Source organism: Natator depressus, chromosome 19 (genome assembly GCF_965152275.1).
Source record: "Natator depressus isolate rNatDep1 chromosome 19, rNatDep2.hap1, whole genome shotgun sequence".
In the NCBI taxonomy this organism is placed as follows: Eukaryota; Metazoa; Chordata; order Testudines; family Cheloniidae; genus Natator; species Natator depressus.
In genome coordinates, this window is record NC_134252.1 from 5,106,601 (window position 1) to 5,128,736 (window position 22,136).

General features: G+C 47.5%; 1 protein-coding gene across 1 annotated transcript in view; it reads left to right on the forward strand.

The window, feature by feature from the left end:
- The window catches only part of CSMD2 (CUB and Sushi multiple domains 2), a 536,547-nt gene that overhangs the window by 487,522 nt on the left and 26,889 nt on the right, over positions 1-22,136 (forward strand). The window contains exons 56-61 of the mRNA XM_074934462.1: positions 546-719; positions 4,129-4,314; positions 15,555-15,731; positions 16,571-16,750; positions 19,446-19,619; positions 21,834-22,007. Of these exons, the coding sequence (XP_074790563.1) occupies positions 546-719; positions 4,129-4,314; positions 15,555-15,731; positions 16,571-16,750; positions 19,446-19,619; positions 21,834-22,007 (1,065 nt within the window). The remainder of the gene's footprint in view (positions 1-545; positions 720-4,128; positions 4,315-15,554; positions 15,732-16,570; positions 16,751-19,445; positions 19,620-21,833; positions 22,008-22,136) is intronic.

A 22,136-nucleotide genomic window follows, 5' to 3' on the forward strand; every position in this document is an offset into this window, starting at 1 on the left:
TGTGTGTAAATATTCATTTTTAATAGGGGATGGATGTTCACGGGAATGTGCAAAGTGTATGCCTGGAAAATCCTTTTTCGCGTGTGCATTTGGGTATTTGCATGCACAGACCTGGGACAGCCCCTGTGCAAATGTTTACATGACCAGCCCCGGTGAAATCCACCCCGGGGACCAACGCCAGGTTTGTGCACCATTGCAACTCTGTTTTGAGCACCTCAATGGTGCATGACACTTGTGCCAGCTCCTCTGAGTAGGGAGTAAGAGTATGCAAGATTTCAATGGGCAGTTCATGTAAGGTCACATAGGGCCAGATCCTCAACTGGTGTAAATTGGTGAGGCTCTATTGAAGTCAATGGAGCTATGCTGATTTACACCAACTGAGGGGTCTGACCCATAACTGTTGTTTGCTCTGTGTCTGCAAATTCCACTTTGTGGGTGCGAAAGGGGAGTGTTTTGCAGCTGCATCCACTGCACCTTCCTTTTGAACGCTCGTCCCCTGCAGTTAAATAGTAACGCAAGCCATAATGTTGTTCTCTTTGTTTCAGTGGTTTCCTGTGGCCATCCTGGCTCCCCGCCCCACTCCCAGATCTCAGGCGATAGGTACACGGTAGGGTCTGTCGTCCGCTATAGCTGCCTGGGGAAGCGGAGTCTGATTGGCAACTCCACTCGCATGTGCCAGCTGGACGGGCACTGGAGTGGCTCCCTCCCTCACTGCTCAGGTGAGAAGGCCAGGAGACTTGGCCAGGGTTAGTGCGATGAACCTTTGCTTCTTCACAGGCCCACAGAGGGACAGTCCACCACACTTCCACCCAGCCTCCAGCTGGAGAAGAGAAGCCATGAGGCCTCTCAGGTCTATATTCGTCTGAACAAAGGAGGGATCTGGATCCTGCAGGACTTGGAAAGCCCAGCTGGAGCTCAGGGGTCCAGCCTCCAGCACCTTGGACAGTGGGTGCCGATAACGAGTAAACTTTGTCCTGTGGCCCAGGATGAATAAATCATTGCAGCGAATGCCCTAAACATAACAAATAACACGGCAAAGTCAATACTGCAGCCTGCTCTTTGCTATTCAATGGCTCCTGTTGTGCTTCTGTGAAGAGCATTGATTTGGGGGGGGAGGTTTCATACTCACAAATTGCTCCTCACAATGTAACTTCAGATTCTCCCTTCCTCTCTCCTGCATTCAGATAAGTCAGATGCGCCCGTCTCAGGCTTCACATCTGATCTGTTGCTTCATGCACATGTCCCATGTGCCGCACGTCAGTTTGGATGTTGCACATAAACATGGGATGTCCTGTATCCATGACAGGCAGGGATAGACTCGCTGTAACCAATTTCCAAGTGCTCATCGCCTGCAATCAGGGCCATATTTTCAAAAGAGCTCAGGTGTCAAAATAAGGGATAGATTTACAAGAACCCTCAGCTCCCCTCTCAACACCTGCTGGCAGATTTTTTGAAGATCTGGCCACTCATCTTGGTGCCTCATGGAGAGCTGAGCTGTTCTGAAACTCTGGACCAGAGTGGGGTTTCTCCCCACCCCCCAAGTTGAGAAATGTCCTGATACGCAAACATCACATGCGATTATGAGAATCTGAGATAGGGCATCAGGGAGGAGGATCCATCCCTGTTCCAGTCTTGTCCCGCACCGATATCCAAGTCTCTTCAGTCACAAAATCAGCAGATTCCCTCCCCGATGGAACTGAAAACTGCCCGAGCTGAGTAAAACCCCACTCCCACCCCATGCAGCCTTCCATCCCCTTGAGAGCAAGGCACCAAGGAGATGAGACTCTAGATGGAGCAGAAGCAATGGGAGCGAGTGGTTAATTTTTAATTATGCCACTTATACTTAGCAGCTCCACTTGACCAAGTTTAACCTGCACTTAAAAGGGGAAAAATATTAAGAGGCAATTTCATCCTCTCTGAAGGACATATCTACAGAACAATTGGTGATTTGCTTAGAGATTTATGGCCACTTGGAAAGTTTCTTCTTTAATTCATATCCATTTTTTTCAAAAGCCTTCAGCATTAGCCTAACTCTGCTCCTATTAAAACCAGTGGGGTGGAAGGTCTGCTGGTGACTTTAGAGGGAGCAGAGTTAGGCCAGTGCCACCTGCTTTTGAAAACTCCACCCTCTGCCACAAATTCCAAACCACTTGGGACCTGATTTCCTCCCCACTACCCCTCCCAGCTTCATTGCACCCTATGTGAGTCATTTCCAGCCCCACAAAGTGGGCGTGAAACATGACCACTGGTACGTGTCAGCCAACGATTCTGATTTGCTACTTTTTCACACCAAACTCAACTTGCACTGGTGCAAATAAGGACCAAGGTGATATGGAATCGGATCTTTTGTCTTGTGCCTGTGCTTCAATAATCAGCAATGCAAACACATCAGTTGAGGGCCTGATTCTCCATTGTCCAGCATGCCACCTCCTGCCCCCAGCACTCCCCTACACTGAGGGCAGCATAGGGCCATCTATGCCACCGCTACATTGCTCCTGCACTGGGGGAATTCTCCGGGGCCATCCTTTATAGCCCAGAGTGGTTGTACAGAGGCCAGAATCGAGTCGAGGCTGTTTCCAATGGAAAGGGTTTTGCCATGTGCAGGCAGCTCGTTAATTGCGACAGTGGCTTTAGCAAATCAGAACAAGCCGTTTTGGAATAAGTCACCTGCAGAGGAAAACAGTGAGGCCAGAGAAAGGGATTCCCTTCACCCTTTTAAAAACTAGTATTTTCCTGGATGACAAATGTCTTCATTACTTTTTACATCCGACACGATGCCGCAAAGCTCATTACTGTAGCAAAACACAGAGGGCTTGGGAGCCAGGGGCTTCAGCTCTAACTGTAGGAGTGAAATATTGCTCCCTGAATTAGGGCTGGTGTGTTTACAGTGATCATTAGCAGAGAGAGCTGATAACAGACAGACGTGGCATGAGGCTGGGATGTGGGGAGACGTTCTCAAAGAATCCCTGCAAGGCAACCTTTTCAGCTGCCTCTCTCTTCATGTCCCCCTAACTTTCCGTCAGCAGTGCCGAGTGTTAGCGATTTCTGTGAGCGGATGTTTCTTGGCTGGGTTCCTACCGTGTCTGTGCTTCAAAGCCAAGAGCTCCTTGCTCTGCAAGGATAATGGGGTTGGGGCGGGAGACTTTGAGCATCTCATCATTTCTGCTTGGAGGGGAACCATCCGCCTGACTGTTGCTGGCAAAGAAACCTCTTGCTGCCTAAGCAGCTGCTGCAGAAGGTCTCTGCATCTGTCTAGGTTTCTTTCTGGAGATTCGGGAGTAATGGGACCTCTTTTGCAAGTGCTTAAAGAGCAATGAGCTTCCAAAGACAGTAGACACCTGGGATGAAATAACCACCTGTGCAGAAGGTCAGCACAAGGGCTAAATTCGGACTTTGCTGGCTTTCCACACTGGGTGAATTTCGCCCTCCCCACTTACTACAGTGATGCGTGTGGTATGATGAACGTGCGATGCCAGGGCTGTAACGGCCACCACATTTCAAGGCTTGGCTGACTTGTGGGAGAGCAGTTTTAGCCACCACCCCCCCCGCCACATCACCGATGGGCAAAAAGGGAACTTGGAGCTCACTGGCCCGCTATGTAATTCTGCTACATGGTCCCCAAGGGAGTCACCAGGAACAGAGAGGTGAAACTGAGGGAGAAAATTCAGACTGGCTATAAGACAAAAAACATAGTGGCTATGTATAGTCTCCCAAGGGAAGGGTGGAAGCCTTATCATTTAGGGGTATTTAGAGCAAACCGACCGGGCAGAACACTGGAAGACATCCATCCCTGGGATGGCAGGGAGAGGGAGTGGATGGGTTAGTAGGTGGTTTTCCCCCTACCAAGAGAAATTCTATGGGCCTGGGCTGTGAAGGAGATGAGGCTTAAAGATCACAGTCGTCTCTTCCCACCTTAAAATCTACGAGTCTCCAATAACTATGGTTTCATGATCCCAGTGGATAACTAGAAGGTTAATGAGAAGATGCAGCGTGCAGACTGGCTACTCTGTGGTAGCTTCTTGTGTAGTGCTGGTAACTCCTCTCTGCCGCTGCGGGGAAGATGGGCCAGGACAGCCGCCTGCACTGCTGCCCCTGGCTGTTGCTGACAAAGTGTTTTTCTCCGCTCAGCAGGAGGCAGCCAGGGAACATGTGGTGACCCAGGGATCCCTTCGCACGGCATCAGGCTGGGCAACGAGTTTGGAGTGGACAGCATGGTTCGGTTCAGCTGCGAACCAGGCTACACGCTCCGGGGTTCGTCGGAGAGGACCTGCCACGCCAACGGCTCCTGGAGTGGCACGCAGCCGGAGTGCGAAGGTACCGCTCCCCTCCTTACAGGCTGGTCTCTTCAGGGGAACGATTGAGGCTGCTCAGTCATGAAGTACGCCACACCCCTTACGTTGCCGGTATGTGCCCCGTGTACCACAACTCAGAGGCAAGCATCGTGGTTGCCTCATCGGTGAGGCCTGGTGAGGGCTAGTCCTGATGGGTCCCAGTAAGCACTCGGACACATGGCGAAGTGCCAGGGTATTTTACTAAGTATGGCAGGAAAGGGAAAGGTTACAAATACCCTAGGTACAGAGGCTGAAACGGTTACAGTTCAAAGTGAGCCATAGCAAGAAATGTCTGGGTCCCAGGAGCCGTCCAATGTAGAGTCCGGGCCTAGAGTCTCAGGTGTCCTCTCCAATCCAGACTCTGTTCAAGCAAATAGGAGCTTGTGGGTTTCCAGGTCAGACTCAGTTACTGTGTCTCACTGGGGCCTCTCTGCAGTGGTTCCCTGCCCAGCCGCTGCCACTGCACGGTAAGGTCCCACACAGCCCTGCACCCCGCTGTCACGTACGGTATTCACTGCCTGGTCCACACTTGGCTCTGTATCCTGTTCCTGGAGATTCCCTTTTGCATTCAGCTTCTCTGCAGCGCCCTGCCGCCAGGCAGCTGCTGCTTCCAGACGGAGCCCAGTTACTTTCTGGTGCAGGACTTTTCCCCTCGCCTGGCCAGGAGATTGGGGATGTGCAGCAGGGAGGGGGCTCATGGGCGCTGTAGCGCCCTACTTAGTGGAGCCATCACAGTAAGATAGTTAGGGCTGTCTCACACCCAGCCTTGCTGTGCAGGCGGGGCAGAAAGCATACCGAAGCCTTCCTTCCTCCCCTAATGGGGGAGGGCAGGAGCACCCGGCTGCTCTAGTTGGCAGAAAACCACGAGGGGAACCTGTTTCATTAGCTTGCTCCAAGGTTTCCTGCCAGTCTTTGAGGGGACAATGGTTGAGTGAGTTACGTGACACACCGGTGCATAACGCAAATTAAAATCTGAATAAACATTTTTTTTATTTTAAAAAAATCCCTTTTATTTTGTTTGAAGAAAAAGAATAAAACCCCCTAATCCAACTTAATAAACCCTGGGCCAGCTCCTGCGAGCCACTCTGTTGCTATTACAGAAGTATTTAAAAATCAATCCGCGAAAGAACAAAAGCCCCAAACTAGGCAGGAAACCGATAAGCAAGGAGACCTGTGCAAGTCCTTCTCCTCAGCTGATTTGAAAGCCAAGAGCTCGGAGAGAGTTTGCAAATGAATTGGAAATTTATTCCAGATTGATGTAGCCCTTGATTGAAGACACCGCATCACATTTATTAATATACTGAGGCCTTGGGGTGGGAGGGGCGTTATTTTTTCTTTCCCGTTTTTGTTTTTGTTTTTTTGGTGGAGGGGATCCGCAGGGGCTGTATATTAATAGTGGGATAAATAACCCCTCAAATTCAAAGGGCACCAGGATGCAGTGGGGTTATTTTATTTTTGAATCACAGCTGTATGAGTAATAGTAACATTATTCCTATAATGTGGTGGTTTACTGTTAGGCCCTCGCCGACCGAAATAGGCAAGTCATTCTCAGTGTTGAGTCGTGCGCTGTGTCTCTGCTGTTTGTATTCATGGCAAGGTGCAAACACGGTCAGGTATCAGTGGGGCTGTACTCTCCGAGTCTTCGATTCACCTTTCTGGAGCAGGGATTTCTATCTTTTTGTTTTATTGTTGCGAGTACATTTAAGGCAGGCAGGAGTGAGGACGAACAGCATTGAGGAGGCACAGGCAGGGTTATGCAAGCTCTTCACCTGCAGTTATTTCACATCTTCTTATTCCTGACCCGCAGCACAGCCAGCCATTCAAGACCCAGCCTCCCCCCACACCCTGAACCAACACAGCTCTACAAGAGCATCCCTGTCCTAATCTGCAGCACCCCTGGCTGTTCAGTGCAGGTCTCGCCACGTGCACCTTGCAGCCCCTCTGCCAGGCCAGCCTTGGACTCCCTAGTGCCCCTGCGCCGGCTACTCCAGACCTGTCTCTCCTGAGCAGACTGTCAGCAGTGCCAAATGGTGCAGGGGAAGGGCAAGGTGTTTGGGACATAGGCTGATCGGAGACTTAGGCCATTGGCTTACTGGTGCTTCTGACCTGAGTCAGGCTTTGAACCCAGGGTTTGAGAACTGAGCCAACAATGCTGACTCTGCTTCCCAGCCTGGCATCCCCACAGTCACTGGTATAGCCATGTCCATGATCGTTTTTGTCCCATGCTGCACGGTGGTGGGGTTTTAACCAGCAGCGCTCGAATTATGGCTGGCCCTGGGCATGTGCATTTTGGAAGATGTGGAAAGCAGGTGGCAAAAGTCCTTTCTCCCATCCTCGTGTACCCCCACAGGGGGCAGCCAGTGCAGCTGACGCAATTATCTACCCAGACAGGCATGTTTGGGCAGGATGGGGGCCGAGCCCTGACCCCAACCCACTATCCACCAGGTTGCACTTCTGGGAAGAGCGCAGTTAAGTGAAACAAAACTTGTTCTTTGCTCTGTTTCTGCCAGTGTCCCTGAAGCCAGTAGGCCATATCCAGGCATGGTGCCTGCCTCCATCATTGCTGAAGGTGCTGTCCCCAGCTCAGTGCCCCCAAATCTCTTTGACCCCTAATCAGCTCTATGTATTTTTAGCTAAGGATATACATGTAGTGGGTAAGGCCAAAGCTTTCAGTGCCCAATGGGGCGTGAATCCATATTTATGCAGAAGCACTATACTGAACAGAAGCTACAGGGGTTCAACTCCTCTGCAAGTCAGGCCTCTTATTTACGTGCTTGACTTTAGTCACCAAGGACCCGATTTGGCAATGCACATCCTTAACTTAGAGCATGTTCTTAAGACCTATTGGCGTCAATGGGACATAAACACAGACTTCCCTGCTTTATAGAAATGCGGTAGGTTTAAATGCATGCTTCAGTCCCTCTGATGTGCTTTAAAGTTGAGCATGTGCATAGCTGCTTTGCTGCATTGAAGCCCAAACGTTGACCTTTGTGGCCAGCATACTCTACATGTCACTAGCTGATTGGTCTGCTTTAGAAACCACACACAGTGCGGGGCTTTTTTAGCTTCTGCAGAATGTGATAGTGGTTTCTCAGTAATTAACCAAGTTCCCAGACTAATGAAATCTTATTGAAAAGCTTGTTCCGACCCAGCCGCTCATATGTCTGTAGGTAATTGCATCTTCATCAAAGGCATAACTCTTGGATCGGGTTCAGCAGACCCTCCGTAAATAAGCCCAGGTCCAAGGAGAACTCCCAGAGCCAGGAATTGTCTTTTATTAGCAAAAAGGTTTTTTTTTGTTTTTGTTTTTTTGGAGGAGAGGAGGGAGAATATCCCCAGCACCCAAGTTCCATATTTCCCAACTCGTTAAAACCTGGTGATTAAAGGTCTCCAAGGCGTGATCTGAATCAGAGTGATTAATATGTTCCATATCCCTAAATTGGGGCTAATCATATTTAAAAACCTGCTAAGTTGCATCTCCCCTTCCATATTTCTGAATTAGCCCATTTGAATGTATGGACGTCTCCATGGGAACCCCATTCAGCATTGGAGTGGCAAAGCTCCAGCATGCCAACGCAGCCATTCAGCTCCTCTGTAGGGCATTGTCTGTCTCTGACTCACACCTCAGGCTTGGCGGCTAGGAACAGAAAGCATAATCAAGTCAAGCGGGGCCTGCAGGGCCTCAGTTCGACCCTGCCCAGCGAGTGAAAATCCTTCCCTTCTGTTAGCCGCGATGCAAAATGAGCGTGGAGGAGCTCTGTCCGTTCCTGAATAGACCAAGGTCTGCGGCACAAACAAAGCACCGTTAATTAATTGCCATCCTTGTTAATGTTGCCAGAGAGGCTGAGAAATGAAAGGGGGCAGAGATCAAGCTGCCATCTTGCCCCCTGCAAAGCAAGGCTGCCCCAGCTCACTACAGGCGCTGCGCTGGGCAGAATCTTCTGTTGCCACTGCCAGGTGGTGTGGGTGCAAGTCGTTTATAGTCCCTAGAGGCCCCAGCTGAGATCAGGACCCCATTGCACCAGGTGCTGTATGGACATGTAATACAAGACAGTCCCTGCACTACAGGTCTTACCATCTAAACAGACCGGGCGGGGAAAAAGCGGGAAAACTGCAGCAGAAAGAGGTGATATCCCAGCAGCTGAGCATGTGCTTCGCTTTGCAGACCACGGAGCTTTAACATGCGCTTAACTTAAAGTAAGTGTTTTGCTGAATCAGGACCAAAGTGACTCACCCAAGGTCACAGAGAAGGGGTGTGGCAGAGCCAGGAACCGAATCCAGATCTTCTGAGTGCCCAGCTGGGTAAGGAAGAGGATTTATACCCTCAAGCTGGCAGGTGCCGTTCGCCTGTTCTAAAGTTCAAACAAACAGAGGAGGAATTATTTTTAAAAAATCCACAATCATTTTTTCATAAGGTACAAATGGATTGAAATCAAACGAGTCAATTATCGGTAGCGGCTAGAACTGCGCAGTGCTGCTGACTGTGTTAGACAGTAGAGGCCGTATCGTTTCCAGTAAAACCAGCTTTCCAGGCTTTCTAAAATCTCAGGTTTCAAGCCCCATTTAGCTTTAATTTCCAGCAAGTTTTAAAGTGTAAATGCAAATTTACAAGCTCCCCTCCCTCCCCCTGCTTTTGTCACCGTCCATCTCTCCATGCACAGCGCGAAGGAATGAGGGGGTGGGGGGAACAAAACAAAAAACACTTGCTCTCCTTCACAATAGACGCTGCAATTGCATTGTTAGTTGCTGTTAAGCTTTATAGTTTCTCCCCTTCCTTGAAAAGCTGAATGGAACATTTGCTTTTGGCGTGTTTATTATCGCACCAGATGAATTAAACAAAATCTGCAGCCAGAATGAGGCAGGACCCTCGCTGGTGTTTGCCAGTTTAAGTAAACAGAAATGTGTTTATTTTAATTGATCCCAATTTGACCACTGAGAATATGCTTGTAACAGGATTTTTTTGCCCTCTGCATGTCGGGTGGAATGTAGGCTACTATTTAATTTAAACAGTATGTAAATTACCATCTGCAAAGTGAAGGCTTCAGGACTCCAAAGGCTCTCAGCTATGTGTTATTCCCGCAGTGGATTTTGCCTGATGTGTCAGGCATTGTTAGGAGACCAATTCAGCCTGTCTGCTGAATGGCAGCAAGACCCAAAAGGACAATTCTGTCTGCTGTAAGGATTAGACCGTGGGGCATGTGTGGGACATTTTATTTACATGCTACCTAGACTGGAATCCTCTTTAGTAAACAGCTTTAATCTGTAGGAGAGGAGAAGAGACGCTTTATTGCTCTTCCTGGAGGGACTTGCTGTGCTTCTTGTTTAACAATCATGGAGCCTTAAAGTGCCACCAGTTCTGAAGGGGAAGAACTTTTAAAAAAAAAAAAAACCCAAATTAAAAAGAAACACCACTCCATGTAATTCCACGGGATTCACCCTGCCGGGCAGATGGAATATTAAAAGCAGCACTGTATGTAACGGTATGTAAGGAGAACGCGTGCCCTAGAAGCCTCTGTAGTAAATAAATAATAATGTGGCCCCTTCTTCTGATACTTGTGATGCCCCTTATGCCAGATGGTAGCTGGTGCCTGTGGCCTTGTAGCTTGGCTTCCCAGGGGAGGATAAATCAGCGACATGGTCTGAGTGTTATCTAAATGTAACTTGCTATGTTTCGGCACAGACATCAGTCCTGAACTGAGATGGTCAAGCAGCCCACAGGACACTCCCGTCTTCTGGGAATCTCATCCCAACACCCCTGCCTGGTTCTCTGGAAGCAACTGTGCCTCAAGAATTGAATCTAATCAGAGCCCAAGGCAGGCACCAAACTCTCCTGTTCCCTCTCTCCCCAAGCTGCCTCTTCACCCACCGGCATAACTCAGAATTAACCACCACACGGCATGTCTTCCCAAGACTCAAAACTTGCTCACAGAAGAAGAACTCAGAAGACTGTGTGACAGCGCTGTGACGGGCTGCCCCCCTTTGGATGCCACCTGATGTGCTGAGATACCACTGAGCCTGCCTGTTATGCCAACCTGGGCACCCTTTTTACCTGTCTTGCTGAGCCAAGCTAGTAAGCTTCCTCCAGCCCACACACAGGCAGGACCACACCAAACTGCAGAATGAAACAGACACTGAGATCAGTTCTGGGAAAGTTCAGCTTAAGGGACTTGCCCCAGCACTCAGGTGTCCATCTCCCTTGGAGTGAAGACCCAAAGATATATTATAAAATCAGCCACCTCCCTCCATGTGGAGGAAGGTATGCACAGCCTCTTATCTTCCCCGCCCCCTTCAATTATGAACTGTACACACGGGGTTATGTTATAAACAAGAAATACGTTTATTAACTACAAAAGGTGGATTTTAAATGGTTAAAGAGATAGCAAACAGAACAAAGCAGATTACTGAGCAAATAAACCAAAGTACGCAAACTATGCTCAATATACTTAAGAAACAGGTTACAAAATGTAATTTCTTACCCTAAATATTATTTTAGGCAGGTTGCAAAGTTTCTGTGGTTCCGAGTTCCAGTTATATTTCTTTTCAGACTGGACCCATCTCAGTCTGGACTCCCCCCCCCCCCCCCGGCCTTCCCTTCAGGTGGCTTTAGCAGTCTTTTTTCTTGGGCAGACAGGCCATGGAGAGGAGGAGTCCTGTTTGCCTTCCTCCCCACCCTTAACTAGGATTTACGTAAGATGGGAATCCTTTGTTTCCCAAACTTGACCTCCCTTCCCTTCCAATGGAAAGTTACACGTCCCAGGTAGTGTTTAGTAGCAGGTGACAAGACCACCTGACCTAGTAGTGTCACAGTTATGTCCCCGGACACCTCCCAGGAGGCAGAGAGATTAGTATCTTCCTGGTTTTGTTGTTCCTTCCTGATGGCTCATCAAATTTGATGGCCTGTCATCTGGTGGGTGTCTTCCCAATACACACCCAGTTGTAATTGTTACATAGTCCATATTCCTAACTTTAGATACCGAAATGATACATGCATACAAAATGGATAATCACATTAAGTAAATTATAACCTTTCCAATTATATTTTACAAGACCCATCTTGCATAAAATATGTCTAAGTTATGTCATATTCATATCATAAGCATATTTTCGTAAAGAAGATGGAGTTAAATATCAAAAGTGCCACCTGGTGAAAACTCCTATACCAATAACTGTTACTACTCGCCTTCATTTGAAGTCACTCTTCATTAGTAGCCATCTTTATTTAAAAACTGCCACTTGAATAGGTAGGAAGCCATGCAGGAAAGCAATCAAACTTGCCCTCGACTTAACAGCAACGAGGGAAAACAATTACATGTTGAAAGGATCTACAATTTCCAAACTACATCAGTGGGCAAATTTTCAGAAGAGCTCACGGCCAGATTTTCAAGTGCCCAGCTCCCAGCAGCTCCCATTGCTCCATTTACAGCCAGATTTTCAAACAGTCTCTGCACCCAGTGCATTGAGCTCTGTTGAAAACCTGAGCTGGTGCTGAGGGTTTTTTTTCGTAATCCTGGTCCAGAGGTGTGTTTTGGGGTCTGGCCACAGTCTGGTGTTTGTCTGTGTGTTGATCTGGATTCTCTAAGCTGCCCCAACTTCCTTCTGACTTTGCTGGCCAGTGCAGATAACTCATGCAGGGAAATAAGGATGCTGCTTATGCTCTGTTACTGTCTTGTGTAGGGACACAGCCAGGTTCACAACTGAGCTGCTGTCTCCCTGCATAATGGTATTAGCCACCCCATTAGTGAATCTCATGCACCACCACAAATGATAAAATCCCGTTACTTCCCAAGCAATGCTCGCCTTCTTCATTGTAATTCTCAGCCTGATCTCTCTCCCCCCACCCCCACCCCCGGCACGGGGCTCCTCTCCTTATCTTTAGCAGCAATGGTGATTACTTTTAACAGCCACATCTATCGTGTTGGCTTCAGAGGGACTCCATCAGAATAATGTAGGCTCAAAATATAGGTGTGCTACAGAAACAAAAAATATGGGGTGAAGAGATTGACAACAATTAGTTATTAATAGAAATGTTTGCAATTAGATGTGTGTGTCTATATACATCATTTTTAGTGGTAAGCATTCCACGGCATTGCTCATAAACCAGAGTGTGTTGTGCTAACTCTGGAATACACTAAGGCTGTCTCAGTGGTTAGAGCAGGGGATCGGGAGTCAGGACTCCTGGGTTCTGTTCTCAGCTCTGTGAGGAGAAGGAGCCTAGTGGTTAGAGCAGAGAACGGGGAGTCAGCATTTCTGGGTTCAGTTTCCAGCTATTCCACAGAATCATTATGTGATCTTGGCCAAATCATTTCATCTTTCCCTGTCTGATTTTCCCATCTGTTAAAATCAGCATAATAATGCCTCCCTTGAGGGCATCATTCATTACTCATTTGAAAGTGCACTGAGACCCTGAGAGGAAAGGCGCTACAGAACAGCACCGTATCATCATTGCTTGAACCCGAAAGTGAAACTGACTAAACAGATCAATCTAATTTCACTTTCCACGGCTGAGGGGAAGTTCAAGAAAATAATCAGCATAAAGTGTGAAAAGTGAATTAGATCGTTAAATTCCTCTCCGTTTTGACAGTCTGACAAGCGGTTAGTAATGCAGGTGAAGATTTATAAACCCAGATTCAGAGCGGGAGTATGGCTGCTTTGCACCACATTCCTGGCAACAATCCAGCCACCGTAACAAGCCACAGGAGGCTCACCGCAGTTTAGGGAGATGGTGGTACAAAGCAATCACAACAGCTCCCCTTCCTGTCCCCAGTGTGGGGGTGTGACCAAGGGAAAGGGGGCAGGGCCATGGGTTCCCTACACCTTTGCACTCCTTCATGGCAGCTAAGGATCTGACCCTTTTTGTTAAAATCTATCATTTTATATGGGTCTCGTCCCTTGAAATATTTTCCAGTTAAAGAAGGAACAAGACCAACAGTTCCAACCAGTGTATTTTGCTTGTCAAATTATTTTCTTGTTTGGTGGGGAGTGGGGTTGATTTTGATGCGTGCTCCCTCCAAACACCAATGCCGCTCACTTTTCTTCTGTCACTTGATCGTGCAAGGTGCTCTCAGCTCCCATTCATGCCATGGGAAATTCTTTACATGGATCGTGGCTTGCTGGATTGGGCTCTGAGTTATTTTAAATATGACTTGCAAGTCTGAGCACTTGGCCATAAGTTTGAGGTTTCTTTCATATCCAGGGCAATGCAGGCTTTTGGCAGACGTCCGATTGGAATTACTACTCTATATTCACGTGCTCGGCTGTGCTGTAACATTGCACCGTCGTCATTCCTTTCCCATGGACACCTTTTCCGGAGTCACAATTCATTTTTGTAGCAGTGACTCTTTTAGGCTGTGTACATTTTGGTGTGTGCGTACGCAAGGCAGGTAGGGGTGGGGAGGGAGAGGATGAGGCATGGACACGACAGTGAAATATTAATCCAGTGCTTTTCCTAAAGTGATAGAATCTGACTTTTATCCCCACATTTATTGGAAATGACACTATGTATCATTGAGACTTTGGCTGCATGAGGAATCTGTAACTAGAGAGCACCCCACGTGATTTTCGTGCCACGCAAAATGTCTGCACACACATAAGCTGGAATGGTTATTCGTTTCTCCCTGTCAAACAGATACACATCCGACAAGCTCATATGTTAACCTGCTGTCAGCAAGCCAAGTAACAAGGAAGAAGGGGGCCTCTCCTTCCATTGAGCAGCTGTGCACGGTGCATTCATACCGTGACCCAAGTGAGAGTCATTTCCCTGTGGAGAGTGGCAGGCAATATTCCACTCCCACAGGTGTCTGGTGTGGGGGGCAGCGATAGAGCATGGAGACTTGGGGACCTTGTTATTTCCAAACTGATGCTCTTGCAACGTGTAAGATGGTGCTGCATTGCCAGGGGAATTTCCTTGTCAAATAGTCAGAGACGAACAGTTTAAGCCTTTATTGATTCATGTGATTTTCTTTCATGTACTGTAATTCCACAGTAAATGAGAGCTGGATGCAATTATTGCAGGTACTTATTTTGCCATGACAGGGCTGCGCGTACTGCCATTCAGTCGGATGCCCTTTTACTGCAGTGTTACCAAGGCAGTTTAGACATAAAACCTGGGTGCTGACAAACCTATAATTGTATCCTTGCAATATTCTCCCCCAGCTGAAAGCATAATTGGATCTACGCAGGCAATAAGCAGGAGCGGCTGCCATTATGGAAGGGTAGCTGAGTCCGCCACTGCTTCGATTCCCTTGAAGTCTGCAAAGATTGGCTTCCAAAGCAGATATGAGCTCCAGCTATGAAGCTCAGATCCCAAAAATGTAACTGTCTAAAGATGCTGGGACCTAAGGGTTTGGTTCAACCCATGATAGAGACTTGAGGCCGTCTGTGAAATTCAGAGCCAGACCAGGGTGCCGATTCCCAGGCCCAGATGTGTCGTAATCTTGAGCTGCAAGAAGCATCTGAAGGGAAAACAAGGTGTCTCATGGCCCAAGTCAGCCCCTCTATTGACACTAATTTGACAATCGTTGCCAGGTTCTCTGTTGGTGCAGCCACTTCTAGAAACTGGGCTGAACTCACCTTGTTTCACACGGCTCACCGAGCCATCACTCAATGGTCATGAGTTTTGGTCACTACCAATCTGCGCTTGAATTCAGATTAGCAATGAGAGACTCCAATAACCTGCTAGTTCTGAGCTGTCTAGGTGCCACCTCCTCCTCCCCTGAGGTGCTTTATAAGAACTGCCTCCATCATTCCAGCCAGAGCCCAGCTGTGTCTCTTTGAGCTGCATGTCAGGTTGGGCTAATTTAACGGCTCGATCCTGCAAAGCGATCAGTATCCAGGGGCATAAAACCTGCACCTCTTTCAATTCAGTAGAGACCTGTAATCCAGAGGCTTGCAGCCGGGGTGCGTTCTTGAATCCCAGTGTGAAATCAATGGGGCATGTGCCGGAGTATCTTGTGCTGGAGAAATTAGCTTCTGGTGCAGGAGAACTTCTCAGTCGCTTACCATGGAAGTCACACAGCATTGAGATGTGCTTCCTCGTGCTTTCCCAGGGCAAGGTGTATCCATTGCTCTTGGGATACTTTACTTGCATTGGTAGGTACAGTTGATTTCACTCCAAAACAGCATGCAGTCCACTGATTAATCCAGAGGTTTTTGCAGCTAAATTGCTTTCGTTGAGACTCGGGTCGTCTTTAATTTTTTTCTAATTCTGCTATTTTGGCTTTTTAGTTATATCTTGTGGAAACCCAGGGACTCCAAGCAACGCACGAGTTGTATTTAATGACGGCTTGGTTTTCTCCAGCTCCGTTATTTATCAGTGCCGGGAAGGCTATTATTCCACAGGAGTGCTGAGCAGGCACTGTACTGTCAATGGAACCTGGACAGGCAGCTCTCCTGAGTGTACAGGTGAGCATCTGAGTGGATTCCTGGAAGACAAGGTAAATAACAAACATAAGGCCATGGGGCTAGGTTTTCAAAGAGTGTATGTGACTCGAGTTTAAGACTTGCAGGCATCAGCATGCACATGTCAACCCATTGTGTTCAGAAGTGTCATAAAACTGTCTACTGCCAGTGGAAATAATTCTTCGGGCAAACTCCTTGAGGCCCGTGAGTGCCTCATGGAATACTCCAGCTTCAGGTGGTCTTTTCAGCTGAGCTACATGCTCTGCAGTCATAAATCTCATGACTAGACGTAAGCTCTACTACAGAGTAGTCCTGCCCTATGGTGTGTCAGCTCCCAGAACGTGCCCTGATTTGGCCATAGCCCAGAAGCTTTTGTTGAACATATAGGGTGTTCACTTAGGTCCTTAGAATGGTGGATGAAATAAGGCCTGTGTTAAGGAAATGTATTCTGTCAGCAAACAACATGCAGCATCTAGGACAGACAGGGGCAAGTCATGTGTAAAGGCATGTTAACTGGTTATGATTAAACCTCAGGGCCCCCGTAATGTGCTAATTAACACGTCGTTTTGCACAATGCTAGGCCTCAGTGCCATTTGTTATGATTATTGTCCACTCCACTGAGCATGGGCAAAGTTTTCTGTACACACCTCTTCCAAACTTTGCCCTGGTTGATCCAGCTCCCCGGTTTGCGCTGTAGCCCATACCTCTCGGTGGCTGATAGATCACCATCATCCATTGAAAGTCAGCGGGGACTGTGGGGTTTCTAGCCATTGCGTATCCATATGCTTGAGACAGGCGACGTGCACCAGAAAATTTAACCATTGCATCTTCTCCTTTCCCAGTGATAAACTGTGGGGATCCTGGTGTACCAGCCAATGGCTTTAGGCTGGGAAATGACTTTAACTACAATAAAACTGTAGTGTTTCAGTGCATACCTGGCTACATGATGGAGTCGGACAGGGCGTCCTCTTTGATTTGCACAAAAGATCGAACCTGGAACGGCACCAAACCTGTCTGCAAGGGTGAGACCCCATTTCCTATAAATGTCTGAGGATGTTAGGTTACAGGCCTCAAGGCTCCTGTAGCTAATGATATCTTAGTAAGCTTTACTGCGAAAGTGCCCTACAACTACATGGGGCCAGACTCTGAACTCTTTGCTCTTATTGATGAAGCAATTTTATGAGTAGTCATTGTAACTACTGGTGAGTAACTGGTCACCAGTGGGAGTTAAAGGGCTCATGCTCTGAACCATAGCAATTCCTGACTCAGCCAAGCAAATTATGCTGAGTAGGTCCAAAAATAATGACCATCTAACCTGTACTGTAGTTTGAAAGAAAGAAATACTCCTATATTTACCTTGCAGGGATACCGTTTACTCTGAAATTGCCCAGGCACTGTATGATACATCACATGCAGCCAAATAGTCACAAATAGCACATTCACTGGACTGCAGTTCAGCATGGCCAGTGAAGGTAAATCTTCTGCTTCCTAGGAGAACCTGGATCTGATTCTCCATTGCCCTGCACCAGGGCAAAGTGTTTCCATTCTGAGTTAGAAGCACATTGCTATTCCCCCGCCCTCACACACATCCTTTGCCCTGGTGTAAATAGCTGCAAATGTTTACTGCATGTAGCTCATTCTCCTTGGAGGGAAACTTGGCACCGTGCACATTGTCACATTTGCCCTGTTAGTGTCACCTGACAGATAGCAGGAGGTCAAGATGCACAGAACACAGAAGGCTTGCGGGAGCGTGTGCCCATAAATGATTTTTAAAGGTAGCACCCACTCCGGCTCCTCTGGGCAGCCCAATTGTATGCATGATGTGCAGTAGGAGGGAAGATCGGCCCCAGCCTGGTTAAAAGTGGGCTACAGAGTCTATCGTTGTAAGCATCCCAATGCACAAGAGGATCCAAAAGTAGCCACCACAGTGTGGAACCTGCACTGCGGTTTAGAAGATATAAATAATCCATGCCTTTACCTTGTAGAGATATACTTTGAAATTACCCAGCCGCTGCAAAATGCTTAACCTGTGCAGTTTATGGTTTCTTAAGTATGACTTACTCATCCAGTTGCATGAATATCTCAGGTTCCAATAACTGTTGCATTACGCTCGTAAGTACTTCCTGTAGAAATGATTGACGGCATTATAGCTCTGCCATGCTGAAAGTTCTGTTGAGCTGTGTATATACTCTAGTCTGCAGAGGAACTTTCACACTGGGGTAATCCGTCCAGCCTACAGTAGCTCAGATTTAAGAATCACATCGGTTTCATGTGTTTGCCATAGTTTCTTCTTTGCCACTGTTTGATGTTTAATGGTTTTTCACTCTGTCTTGACCCACTCTCACCACCTTGGTATTGCACAGAGCTGAGCACTAGCCACATCCAAGGTTCCTTTGACAATCCCAGCCTAAATCTGCAACTCAGTATCTTTCAATCAACGTAACAGTGTGTGATGGTAGAGCTAATGCAAACCATTCTTAACAAACCTCAGAACCAGCCGGACACGCCATGGTTTGAAAGGGAGAGTTGAAGAACCTGTGGCCCCTATTAAAGATCAAAATGTGTCCAATTAAAAATTAAAAGTATGTATATATGAAAGCCACATTTTATTTGAAATCAAACATGGACAGCAAGTGCCCTCTAAAACAGAGCTTCCTCCTAACTGGGGTAGCCTCAAAGGGTCAGATTCTGATCCCATTTGCACCAGGATAACTCTGGAGTAACCCCATTGACTTCAGTGGGATTATTGGGGATTTACATCATTGTAAAAGAGATTTGAATCTCCCTCATTATGAATGGATGAAGCACTTTGCATAAATATGCAAGTCTTCACCCCAAACTCAAATCAAACCTGAATGAAGCATTTTCTTCAGCCTCCCAAAAGGTCTGGAAAGCTTTTCTACCCCCTGCTTGTATTATTTTTTCAGTGCTGTGGTTGCCTCTGCTTCTCTGCTCAGAAGGCAGATGCACTGGGCATCTTGCAAGAGAGGCTGATTTCTTTGTCAGTGTTTTGCTGACCCAGGGGTGCCGACAAAATGGGAAGCAGCATCTGGATGCTTGTCTGATCTCAGTCTGCAAAGTTCTTAAGGTCCACCTGTCAGAAATGCAGGTCACTTGGGATCTTCCATAAATACTTCACTCCCCTGCAAGGCTGTGAAGATAAATGCTGCCTTCTTTTTTCTTGCCACTTTGAGCTAATGTAGCAAGAGCAAGGCACAATGTGGCTAGATTCTCACTTGGGAGCTACATTGATTTACACGACCAGCTGAGAATCTGGCCCAGTGCTCATATGCACTTGATAGCAGAGTATTATAAAACTTTCCAACCAGGCAAAATTCAACCTAGTTGTTGAGTTAATCACTAACTTGAAACTTGTCTAGGTTTTCCAAAATCTATGAAACTTCTGGAGAATGCGGGGTGATGTTCCAACTAAGCTGGAATCAGATTCATAATCTGAGGTGGAAACTAGCAAAAGCCTGGTGATCTGACTGTGAGGTTTGGGATTTGATTGACCCTAAAACTCAAAGCAAAATCCCAGGATTTACAAACACACATGCATATAACAGAAAGTTTGTACAGACCCCCCTCTAGCTAAATTCCCTGTGATGCATTCAGTTCACAGGAAATAACTTTGATTCTATGTGGATTTGTTTGTTTATCGAAATAACTACGCTGAGAAGTCATTAGAACTGAATATGCTTTTTGTTTGCTGCTCAGCTATCACCTGTAAATCCCCACAAGTCATCCCCAATGGGAAAGTCGTGGGCTCAGATTTCAGCTGGGGCTCAAGCGTGAGCTATGCCTGCCTAGAAGGATACCAGCTCTCACTACCTGCTGTCCTGACATGTGAAGGGAATGGGACATGGACTGGAGAACTGCCACAGTGTTTTCGTAAGCAGACATCCACGTGTATTCATATGCAAATGGGATGGAGCACTAGCCTTAAAGTCCAACCCCCCTGTGCCCCATGACCTCCAAAGGATTAGTCTTTCTTGATCCAATTAATGGTCCGTCCAACCTAGTATCTTCTCTCAAGCAATGGCTGGTACCAGACGTTTGAGAGAGAGGTATGAAATCTCAGTAATGGACAATTATGGCATAACCTGCCCATAGGAGAAGTTTCTTCCCACCCATACACAATTAGTGATAGACTTATTCCCCCAACCTTTAGATAGCATCATGGCTCATGGATGCACCCACAGTAGCAGGAAATATTTTGAATGAAAGGCAAAACACTTTTCTACAAAGCATAACCTTGGCTGCTGGTCTGGAAATTGCTTGGTGCATAAAAGTTAATTGCACCTCGGAAGGAGATATTAGAGATAGTGACCCAGTTGTTAATACCATCCATTAAAGGTGTGCCTGATGGGAGATGAAACTCATGGTGGGATTTTATACATTGTTTCTCAAATAATGGGAATTAGCTATTGTCTTAGATCAGGACATGGGTGGTCAGACCTAGCGGTGAGAGCAGGAGTCTGGTGCCTGGAACCGGAGGTCAGAGGCAAAGTCAAGAACCAAGCCAAGGATCGGAGCTGGAATCAGTAACAGGGATATGGTGTAGAAGCAGGGATCTGGAACAAGCAAGTAGGGCAAGAACACAACAGGAAGTCAGGAATCAGGAAAAAGGCAGGTCTCAGGAGTCAGGCAAGAAGACAGGGGTCCAATGTTGCAACCAGCCAAGGATTCAAATAGTTACTCAGGCAACTTCCTGTGCCTCCTTCTGACTTAAATAGTGAGTCTGAGCCAATCAAAGAGGCCAGTTGGGAGCTTTGTGGGCTGTGCCTAAGGTGACCTAGGTAGGGTTCACCAGCCCACACTCCCGGTTAGTACCAGTGAGCTGGTGGGTGGTGGCTGTGGTCTGAGGACTGTATGGGGACCCAGGCTTGAGACCCTCCCCTCCTCCCCCAGTCCCTCACAGCTATGTCTGTGCCTCAGTGGGAAATCCTTGTCCCATCCTCACAAGACAAGGACTTCCCAATGGGGCATTAAACATTCATATGGGTTTGGAGACCTAACTCCAGTGATTCTTGACCCCAGGTGAAATCCTGACCCCACTGAGATCAATGGGAATTTTACCACTGACTTCAGTGAGGCAAGGGTGTCACCCCATCAGGACAGAGTTGGATGGCAGCATGCTGGCGAAAAGGAAGAAGTGTAGCGCTCTGAATGATAGGACCAGGAGTTTTGGGTGCTCTCCCCATCCCTGCCACCTGCTTGCTCTGCATGTTAACCAACTGCTGTGTGCCTCAGTTTCCCCTACTGTGGCAACATGGAGACAACTCATCGCCACCTTAGGGGGGTGGTGTGAAGATAATCGATCAGGACCCAGCTTTCCAAGCGCTTAGCATGCAAAACAGGGGCCAGATTTTCAAAAGACCCCAGCACCCACCATGCACCCAATGCGCAGTGCACTTCTGAAAGTCTGGCCCTGACTTAAGTGCCTCAGTTGGAGCTGAGCTCTTCTGAAATTCTGGCCCCTGCGGCGTGTGAAGGCCTTGTATGAAAAGAGCCCCGTAGTGTTACAGCAAGCCTTGGAACGTGCAGCAAAGGCAGGGCCCTGTGGCTGGATGAAAACCTGTGTGCGTGATTCAATACAGATTAGTGAAACAGCTCAAAATGATAAAGCCGGATTTTAGCTTTGAGTATTTGGCAGCTGCACAATAGCCATTTTCATATTAAACAGCACGAAGACCTGACCGTGTTCCTTACACCTTTCCCTGGCTATTATATAATTAACGGGCTTTACATGTGACATGGCTCCGCATGGCAATTTGACATTGTGCAATTAAAGATACAGTCAAAGTTAAGCACACCATTGTGCAGAAAATAGACCAAAAAAAGGATCCAAACCGTCTGTTCCTCCTCCCTGCCAGGAGATGTTGGAAAGTGAAAGTTAATTAAACAGTAATTGACAAAAAGACAGAAGTGAGCAGAAAGCAGCCAGTGTACCTTCTGCCACTAGTAATTTCCTGAGCCACTGCAGCGCTTGAAAGCTGGGGTTGGGAGTTTTTGGCCATTAATAGAATTGTCTTTAACCCATTAACACTATTTGCCTTTACTGAGATTCATCGCCATCCTCTGACTACCCTTTGGCTTTTCTAGCTGTGTTTTGTGGTGATCCCGGGACACCAGCTCAGGGCAGGAGAGAAGACAGAGGATTCACGTACCGCTCATCTGTTTCATTCTCCTGCCTGTCCCCACTGGTGCTGGTGGGCTCAGCTCGGAGGTTCTGTCAGTCTGATGGGACGTGGAGTGGAACACAGCCCAGCTGCATAGGTAAGGGGGCATCCTGAATCTGACTTCTCATTCCAAACCTTCAGTTGTCCCTTCCCTCATCAATCTACTCAGTTTCTCTTCCACAATTTCTCCTACCCCCTTTCACCTACTTACTCGGCCCTGTCCCCT